Raw genomic sequence first — 10555 nt, 5'->3', positions numbered from 1 at the left:
AATGAAGGGGCAACACACATGCTGCGTTTTTTGCTCCCCCAAATTCATTGTCTCCAATGTAGATGTGTGGCAGGCGCGCTCAGACGCCAGAGCAACACCAGAGCCACGCACACGCGTTCCAGAGCATCTATTTCTCAGGGTGCGATGGCTACATCCTGAGACAAACACACGGTGTGTTCCAGTCCTCATACTACCAGACTATACAGCACGCCAGACAAAGATTTAGTATGTCCTCATACACAATATGTCAAATGCAGTTTGCCAAAAATACCAGGATGTTCTACTATATCAGGTCAGATTCTGCAGTATGAAAGCCAGCATGCTTCTCTGGCTGTTCTGACCCACAATCCTCTGCACAGAGGACGATACGTCACATTGACTGAGCTGCAAACAGATGACAGTTTGACAGCTGATTGACAGCTGTCAGAGGTCACAGTGACGGATCACAGCACGTTAAAGTAACTGATTAGAACAAGATAATCATAAATATTACAAACAACTACCCACATCACAAAGTAACATCAGCAGAGCTCTGAGGGTTGATCTCTGCCTCTGGTGAATTTGGTAAGTGGCGTTTGTTTTATCTCCAAAGTAACAGATATAAAAGCTGGAGGGTCAAAGTTCAGGGCGTGACAGTAGTATGTCCTGAGTGTGTGCATACTGCATGTAACAGGGCCGCTGCAGTAAATACTAAAAGTAAAAATAAAAAGTATGTGATTCAGAACACTTCCAGAGTTCAATTTTTGGAAGGCGGCAGCGTGCACTGCATGTAGGGATGGGAATCGAGAACCGGTTCCTGTTAAGAACCGGTTCCAACTGGTCCAATTCATCGACATCATTAGCCTTTATGCTTAACGATTCCCTTATCGATTCTTTTCATTACGCCGAATCTATGCTCGTCAGCCAGCAGCCCGTTCAACAACAAAGAAGACGTAATGGCGGAGAGACAGAAGCGGTCAAAGCCGTGGCTTCACTTCACGCTGTTGTTAGCCTCCCTGGAGCTGCTAGCTCACTGTGGAGCTTCGGCGCATCTCCGCTCCTGTTGTCGGATTTCATGGGAACACCAAGGATGGTAAGATGAGGGCAGCTGAGTAGATTTGCACGCTATTTGTTGTTATAATATGCTGGGCTAGCTGCGTGGTGTTGACACACTCAGGCTGGGGATGCTTTTTTTCAAATCTTTCTCATCGTCTTTCTAAACTAGACCATGGCTTTAAGGTTCATAATAAAACGTTCTGAAAGCAGATGTCTTGGGTTACAAACAACAGGAGGTGATATCATTAATTCACAGGAGGAATCGATAAAGAATCGGATCGATAAGCAGAATCGATAATGGCATTGATATCAATAAAATCCTATCAATTCCCATCCCTAACTGCATGTCATGTGACGAGGACCAAGCAATCACAGCAGACAGATATCTTTCCTTCTTCAGTAAATATCAGTGTGTGATCAATATGGAGGAGAAGTTGATCATGTTAGTGCAGAGCTGTCAGAGCGTCACATCTGTCCCACAGACACACAGGCCGACACACAAACAGAAGATCAGCTCTGCACTCAGGATTTCATGTGAACAGGCTGTGATACGGTGCTTGTTGAGGTTGCTTGGCAACCTCAGATGCAACCTGCTGCTGTGCTCTTGAAAGCTGGTACAAGAGTAGCACCCAGCGCCTTACCTCGCACTTTCCAGGCGGTTAAAGACGCAGCATGTGTACGGCCTCTAAGATTTCTCAGTAAAATAAGAGCTGGTTGGTGGGTCAGATACACGCTGAATTATACAGAGTCTTTTCACTCAGCAGCTCCACCAGTCTCTCCTCTTTTACCACAGAACAAGAGAAGCGAGACTTGTTCACATTCTTCCCTGTGTCCCCTCCATGTTTACTGTCTGTACAGTTTACTGCTTCCTGTTTGGTGCTGCAGAGAGCGCAACTGTTGCTGACAATGTTCACATCACTGAACTTCAGTATTTGCATGAGCCGAGACTGAAAACGCACAATAATATTAAACATGTCTGATTTGTCAGAACATCAAGATGAGAAAAAGACCTACTGAAGACAGCTCGGACTCCAGACGTCCCTCTCCTCAGCAACACTGTCCAGCTCCTCCTGGAGGACCCCGAGGTGAGATATATAATCCCTCCAGTGTGTTCTGGGTCTGCCCCGGGGCCTCCTACCAGCTGGACGTGCCTGGAACACCTCTAACAGGAGGTGCCCAGGAGGATCCTGATCAGATGTTGAACCACCTCAACTGACCCCTTGCAAAGGAGCCTTGGCTCTACTCCGAGCTCCCTCTGGATGTCTGAGCTCCTCACCCTGTCTTTCTCTTTCATGATGTCATTGTGACATTAGAAATTTGTCTTCAACAGTGAAATCTTTGAAAAGTACTTTGGTGTAACGCAGAGATACGACGATCACACATCATTGTGTTTCTATCTGAACCAGTAAAACCAGTACATGGCTCTGATCAGTGCATCAGTGACAGATGAAACTGGAGCAGACTCACAAAGAGCAGGAGACATTTGTTCTCCCTGATGGCTCCGCAGCAGCCCAGGAAGCCCAGCAGGAACAGCATGCTGCCCATGGCCAGGATGACGTAGACCCCGGTGAACAGAAGGGGGTTGGCTGCCACGATCTCCCTGAAGCCCATCGGGTCCACCAGCACCCAAACGCCAACACCCAGCAGGAAGGAGCCGCCCAGCTGGGAGAGAGGGGGTTAATTATTCAGTCAGAAGGATTTCTACATCATAAATTTATTCCATACCAATCTTCCACAGTAGTCTGTGCTGGGCTCAGCCATTCTCTTGTGACTGATTTCTTATTTGCTGCCAAGAGGACCTGCAGCAGCTTCGTATCTCTGCTCTGTTTCAAAATGTGTTAAATTATTCCATGAAGCTTATAATTCATATTTTGACATAACATTGTAAATATATATATTTCCACCTAATGTTATATATGACCCTTTATTGAAACATGTTCTGCAGCAGAATTTTTTAAAACAGAAAAAAAACCTTAACAAAATTGCAACATGGTCATTCATCTTTCATACTGTGTTAAATGACATCTGGAAACATCTGGATTATTTAGATCAGTGGCTCCCAACTGGTGCAGCCACAGGGTCCAGATTTCTCCTCAGTCATTAGTTTGAGGTCCACACAGTTTAATATTTTCAGCGTCATACTTGCGTTTAGTCATGTCCTTGAGTTAGTTTACTGTCTCTGTCAAGTAGCTTTCCATTGGTCATTTACTCTACAGCAGGAAACAGCACTTCAAAATAAAAGCTCTGTGCTGGTAATTCACTGTATTAAAAATAAAGTGTGTTATTTACAAACTTGACATATTCTCGAGTCACTTGCGGTCCATTCAGAGTGAACCTGTGACCCACTTTTGGAGCGCGACCCACCAGTTGGGAACCACTGATTTATAGTCTCATGTAAAAGCACAGAAGAAGAAAAAGTTGTGTGAACTCACAAAGATGAAGAAGTTGAAGATGAACATGAGGTACTTCATACAGCTGAGGCAGTCCCCCTCCATGGCTGAACCTCGAGCTGAAACCTCCCCCTGCCCCTGAAAACACACACACACACACACACACACACACACACACACGTTAGTCACACTGAAACAGTGACTCACCCCGCAGATAAGACGTTGTTTTATTATACCAAAGAAAAATTTTGTTACAAAGTTGCTCAGTTTTCACAGTAAAATACAAATATTCAGAATATCAGAGCTGAAACAATTAATCAATGATCAGTTAATCAATTAGTCGACAGACAAAAAAATAACCGTGGCGTATATATATATATATATATATATAGATAGATAGATATAGATATAGATATATATAGATAGATAGATAGATAGATAGATATAGATAGATATATAGATATCAGATATCAGTTCATCAGCATAACAACTGTGAATCCCCCACTGCTCCCCTCATCCAAGGTGTTCCCCAAGGTTCAGTTCTCGGCCCCCTCCTCTTCATCCTGTAAGTCCTCCCCCTCTGTCAAATAATCCGCCACTTGCACCAATTTATTCAGGGTTCAAAGGTTTAAATACATGTGAAAGGCATCTGAAAGCAGTGCAAGAAAAGTGACGTCGCTCCAGGTTTCAAAGGGTTAAATGCGCAATTTTCCCAGGCCTCTGCGGAGAAGCAAACTGCTAACAATCGCTAACTTCACTTGCTCAGACATGCCAGCTGCCAACAGGCCAGAAAACCACAAAATCAATTGTCAGCTATTTTAATTATCGATTAATCGTCACTTTTCAAGTAAAAAAGTCAAAAATATTTTTGGCTTTCTTCTGTTTTATATCGTAAATTCAAAATCTTTGTGTTCTGGACTGTTGGCCAGAAAAAACAAGCTATAAAACATGTTTACTTGGGCTGTGATGTTTTGTGGTGAACACTTTTTCATGATTTTCTGACAATTTTTAGACCAACAGATTATTTATTGAAGCAAAAACAGTCCTCAGAATGAAAATAATCACTAGTTGCAGCTCTACTAATATCCAGATCTAAAATATTGATGCTTTTAGAGTTCAGCAGGATTCAGTTATACATTTTTTATATATTTTTTTTTTAAGTTCTGTTGAGACCAAAGGAGGGTGAAATTTTCTCAATGCCAACATGAAACTGACTCACTGAGACTTTACATCAATATGAATCATCTTGTATCATAAATGTAAAAATCATGTGGTGTAACATTTTCACAGAGTGCAGCACCAGAGGACTCTATGAATATATTTGGTGTCTTGATATGAGCAACGACACGAAGCAGGACGGAGGAAAGTGCGATGACACATCGTCAATAACAGTTTTTGTCAGTTGTGAGGACGTGACACTGACAGCCTGTCCTCGTGGGATCGTTTGACACATGAGGGGACGCTGGCTGCTGCTGAGGACGACATGTTGGTGTAAGAGGGGCCATCAGTGGGGGTGTGAAGAGGACCAACTGTGCACTTATGGTCCCTGATGGTGTTTACCAGTTAAAACTAACATGGAGCCACCTGTCACATCAGAGGGGACGGCGAGCAGCTCAGTTTAATAACTCAACAATTAATCATGATGACTGTTTGGGAATCATCATGTTAAAGGAGGCTGGATTCTATTAAACATGATGACTCCTTTGGTTTGATGATTTGGTTTTAATGTTGGTGATCGTTTTTTAAATTTCTCCATCACTGCTGATGTTAACCACATATCCATCACAGACCCAGTGATCAGGACAGTAATTAATATTGTTAATTTTGGTGATGAAAACTTTAACAAAAGTCTTTCGTCAATGACCTTTTTTCCATGATGAAAACGAGACGATGACGAGCTACAAATAGATCTTGATCATAAAAACTAGGACGAAATCTGTTTGTTTTTCGTTGACGAGACGTGGTGAAAACGTTGGTGGTGGACTGTCGGACATTGAAAGCCGAGAAGGGCCGTGCTGGTAATATCTTCAAATGCAGCATGAGCGACAGGCTGGTAAACTCCAGTACATAGTCTTATCCGGAAGCACGAAAAGATGGACCCTGTGTAACCACTTAAAAAGTCCATGTTGAAATTTACCCCGTTAGGTTGTTCCCTTATTTTTCAACAGTGAGTTGTAACTGGTTTAAACAGACAGATGATGTCCTGCTGAGAGAGGCGACACATTTCTGGAGGACTTGTTGAATAAAACCAAAAGAAATATCTGTTTTTGTTTTTCTAGCTCCGTCCACATTCACCCAGTCTTTGTGTCAGACATTTTGTCTGTAATCAGATTTTGTAACTTTTGGAACATTTAGTATGATCTCTCTTTTTAATGTGCAATTTAAAAATAATCTTGACATAAGCTGCATCAACAGAAATGCGACCACTTCAGTTCAGAAGGTGAATTTTGTCAGACGGAGTTATTTTGTGGTTGTTTTCAGGTCTCTGAGATTAAAACCAACAGCTGTTCTCTGATGCTCCGTCGTCACAGCGTGGACCAGTTAACACCAGTAATTCCAGTTTATTTACCATCCTGCTCTTTGTCAGACTGTTCTGAGCTTCGGCTGTGTAAATGTGTGTTTACTGCTAATCTGAGCACTCGCTGTGGAGCTTTTACTTTAATGGAGGAAAATGGCGAGCGCTCTGCTCTCACTGCAATTAAACACAGGTTTGTGACTGCTGGTGCACTCTGGGTAATTGCTGCCTCTTTGGGTGAGGTCAGGGTTAATAAAATAAGGGCATGTGTGGCGTGTTGGGAATTTGTCTGCACATGCACTCAGACTTATTAGCACATCTTTGTGAATCACAATTACACAAGAATTACAATCTCACAGAGCGATCTGTGATGATGACATGAACAAAGAAGGACAAAAACAAACAACACATGAAGAGCTGTCAAAATAACAAGAAGCACTGAAACGATGTCACAGAGAAAAATCATGATTACAGTCACATTTAGTGCAATCACAGCCTGCCGCTGTGATGACAAAGACGAGGACAGAAACAGACGTCTTGATTAAACCAACAAAAAACAAGCAGCTGTCACAATTACAACTCATCATTTAGTTAATCATCATTAAATTACTACAACTCTCATTACATTATTACAATTAAAGTTCAAACAGCTGTTACAGAAGGAAAAACTGTTCATAGATCATCATATAAACTACTTCATACACAATGCCCTCTGAGACTGATGGACTCTGCGAGTGGAAACATACGACGACGTGTGAAGAAGCCTGTAATTTTCTCCTCAGCGGGACACGTCTCCTGGTTACAGCTTATATTGAAGTCTTGAGAACCAGTGAGAGACACGTGGTCATACAAGGATAAAAAAAAAAAAAAAGAAAAATGTCCATGCTGTCACCGGTGTTAACTTTATCTTTACTTTCTGTTTATTAATCAAATGAAAAGCTCACATTCAAATGTAGAAATAAGTGACTAATGTCACAAACTGGCTCAGAGTATGTAGCAAGAAGGGAGTCCACACAAAAGATTTACTTAAAACAAGCCGAATTTATTAAACTAAAATTAACTTAATAATCAATGGAGTGTGTAGATCAGCAAAGTCAGTCATGAAAGCCATGCATGGGTGAGTGTCAGTGTCAGGTGTTCTGTGGAGGTGTTGAAGGTGCAAACCAAAACCAAAGATGCTCAGTGGATGTCAGCTGAAAAGGGAGAAACCAAGTGAACAGATTACGCAGCTTTTATAGCTTGGAAGCCCAGGTGAGCCTAATCATGGTAACGACCCTCCCGTGTCAGCCAGCTGCCTGATGAGACTGGCTGAAACGTTCTCAAAGACATTGGGAGGGGCATCACACCCCCCCTCTTAAGACCAAGGTTCCACCTTGACATCTGGAACACAAAACATACAAAGTTTGAAAGAATTCGACATGAGAAATAACATTTCCACTTTTGACTTGTATTTTACCAAGTGTCCCTTTACACTGGACTAGCCATCACAAACTTACTTCCATATAAACAGTGACCTAAATCTCCATCCACCAGCTATCTTACCAGATCCAATCCCTCACCCAGCAACCTTGGATCCAGGGGAGCAATTTAAGAATGAGAAATCTACTGGTATCAGAAGCTCTTGCATGGGAAAAGGCTCACAACAGAACCAATAGCTAGTTACAAAGACTTATAGAAAACATGTAGGACTCGATGGAACAATACCCACCTCAGAATGCAGATTTGTATCTTGCAGGAATTCAGTAATGTGGGTACAAAGCAGTGAGGTAGAGTCAGCAGGAGATGGCTAAACCCCCAACCCCAAGTACACATCAAAATGTTGCTCTCAGAATGAGCACCAAAGTTCATCACATTCTTACAAGGTGGCCTACAACCACACAAAGCACAGGTCAGGATGCTCTGCCCATTTTCAGAATTACAGCTTCTCAAAGCACACTGAACTGGTATTACATAAGCGCTAAACCAAAGTAGCATACCCAAAGGTTCCTCTAAACAAAAGGCTCACTAGCCAACCAAGTCGCCCCAAGACGCACACAGAGAGAAAACCATGATACAACAAAGCTCACATGCAAAACCAAACAAAGCATGAGCTGTAGCACTTAATCACCAAAATTAGCAGGCCAAGCTACCAACTTGCAGATACGAACAACAAATTTAATCAACCATTTACTCACTGCCACTGTTTACCAACCAAGTCAAATTCTACCACATGCCTAGCCATCTTGCAGCATGCCAGGCTCAAACAGTTGATAGTGCAACTTACCATCAAGACCAGACAGAGGACATTTATTCAGCAACACTGGCCACAATTTAAGATTACAAACCCACAAAAACAAGTGTGTACAGGAACATGTGCAATGGTGAAACCAAATAATCACCACAGAGCTCAGGCTCCCCAGCTCTAACTGGTCACAGCTAATTAATCTCAAACCTAGTCTTCGGACAGATACTGGTGGTGGGTACTTATGCACTGGTTCCACCGGAACCCAAAAGGCAACCAGAAACTGGCGACCCTCAGGAAACCAGGGAAATGCTCCCAAGACAATGTCTTCAACCACATTCTCCGCCACACTAAGTGAAAACAACAAACTGGTTGATCTCCTGTTGAGATCAACCACTTCAGCCTACAGAGGGGTGCGTGGCTCTTCAAACTAATGTGGCTGTATTCACCAGTTACATGCACCAGTACTTTTGTTTTTCAATTTTCCAAACACATTGGTTTGCAATCAAAGAAAGGGGGAAACAAATGCTGCTCCCTTCCAACATCCACAAAAATGAACCACACAAAGAACTAAAACAAAAATCCTTGTGTGATACTCCCAAAAGTCTCAATCACAATGCTAATACCAAAACACTTTAAACTGTACTACTCAAGGTGCTTATACTCATTTTAGCATTCACAAACACGTCACAAACCAGATTGATCATATATAACAAATCAAGCCTAATGTGTAACACTAAGGAAAGATTTAGCCTTACCAAATGGATTGGACGAGCCCCCATTTGTCACAAACTGGCTCAGAGTATGTAGCAAGAAGGGAGTCCACACAAAAGACTTACTTAAAACATGCCAAATTTATTAAACTAAAATTAACTTAATAATCAATGGAGTGTGTAGATCAGCAAAGTCAGTCATGAAAGCCATGCATGGGTGAGTGTCAGGTGTTCTGTGGAGGTGTTGAAGGTGCAAACCAAAACCAAAGATGCTCAGTGGATGTCAGCTGAAAGGAAGGGAGAAACCAAGTGAACAGATTAGGCAGCTTTTATAGCTTGGAAGCCCAGGTGAGCCTAATCAAGGTAACGAGTCAGCCAGCTGCCTGATGAGACTGGCTGAAACATTCTCAAAGACATTGGGAGGGGCGTCACACTAAATATTTCTAAATGGTGCGATTAAAGAGGCTCTGTGAGAGATTCAGGCTGTCTACAGGTCCCTGGATTTTTCCCCTCTGTTTAAAAAAATAATTTGTCCACACAATCTCGTCTTACAAAATATCTCCGTCTACACTAGAACACTGAAACGACTTCAAACACTGACAGTGTTGTTGCTCCACAAATTTATGGAACTGTACAAACCACTGCAACATGGTCCTGTAAATATTTCACAATAAAAAGCCTTGTGTTAACAAATGAGGGAATTCAGTCAACAGAAATGTTGTCAGGGGCTTTTATTTTGAAACAGCAGGAAGTGTTGAGTAAAAAATAAATACTTATATTTTTTCATGTCTGAAAGATATAAACATGAAACTGTAGTGAAAGCTGGTACGATGTCAATATGATCATCAAAAGATCATCGTCACTGCCTGTTTGTTGCTGAAGACGCGTCACACGGGAAAAAACAGGCGAGCAGCAAGACTCTGACGTTCCGTCGCTGAGCAGCAGCTGAGCCGCCTGTGGCCCAAGTGTTAGCTGTGTATCTGTGAAGTGTTCAGGCTAACGTTACTTTTCCAAAACAATGACTGGAGATCTCATCACTGCTGATTCCTGCTCAATTTAAGAACAAAGAAGCTCAGTTTAACATTGGAGTGAAGCTCTGGACATGTGAAAGTTTTAATTCTACTCCTCCCTCTTTATAGAAGTTAAAGTTATCTCAGAGCTTTACGGTGGAGAGTTTCTCCTCCTCTGTGCTGCTGCATCAGGTCTGCAGCTGTCTGTACCAAAGAGTAGCATGAAAATCAAGAGCGCTCACTCTGTAGCAAAATCTGGGGACCAAAACATCCCCAGAAGTTCACTGCACAGCACACTGACCAGACTGAGGATTCAAACCTCTGACTTCCAGGCAGCAGCCCCACTAATGTGAAACTACAAAGAGAAAAGAAGCAGCAGGATGTCACTGAAAACCTGCGACACCTGGAGTCACCACTGCTGTTGAGTAAATTTATAACAGTCATAAATGCGGACTGTTAAATATCAGGTCTCTATCGTCTAAAGCAGTGTTAGTAAACGAATTAATATCAGATAATCATATTGATTTACTCAGTCTCACAGAAACTTGGCTGTGTCAAGATGAATATGTCAGTCTTAATGAGTCCACTCCTCCCAGTCATAATAATACCCACATTCCTCGAGGCAGCGGCCGAGGAGGGGGAGTTGCAGCCATTTTTAACTCTAGTCTGTT

At 42.3% G+C, this 10555-nt stretch overlaps 1 protein-coding gene across 2 annotated transcripts in view; it reads right to left on the bottom strand.

The window, feature by feature from the left end:
• LOC126395759 (tetraspanin-18-like) overlaps window positions 1-10555 on the bottom strand; it is a 67421-nt gene that overhangs the window by 17949 nt on the left and 38917 nt on the right. For both annotated transcript variants that reach the window (XM_050053472.1, XM_050053480.1), the window contains exons 3-4: window positions 3468-3563; window positions 2503-2697 (exon numbers count right to left, since the gene is read on the bottom strand). In XM_050053472.1, coding sequence (XP_049909429.1) covers window positions 2503-2697; window positions 3468-3563 — 291 coding nt within the window. The remainder of the gene's footprint in view (window positions 1-2502; window positions 2698-3467; window positions 3564-10555) is intronic.

This window comes from Epinephelus moara, chromosome 1, assembly GCF_006386435.1.
Source record: "Epinephelus moara isolate mb chromosome 1, YSFRI_EMoa_1.0, whole genome shotgun sequence".
NCBI lineage: Eukaryota > Metazoa > Chordata > Actinopteri > Perciformes > Serranidae > Epinephelus > Epinephelus moara.
Note: the sequence above shows the minus strand (reverse complement) of the source record. Positions and strands in the feature narration are given on the sequence as shown.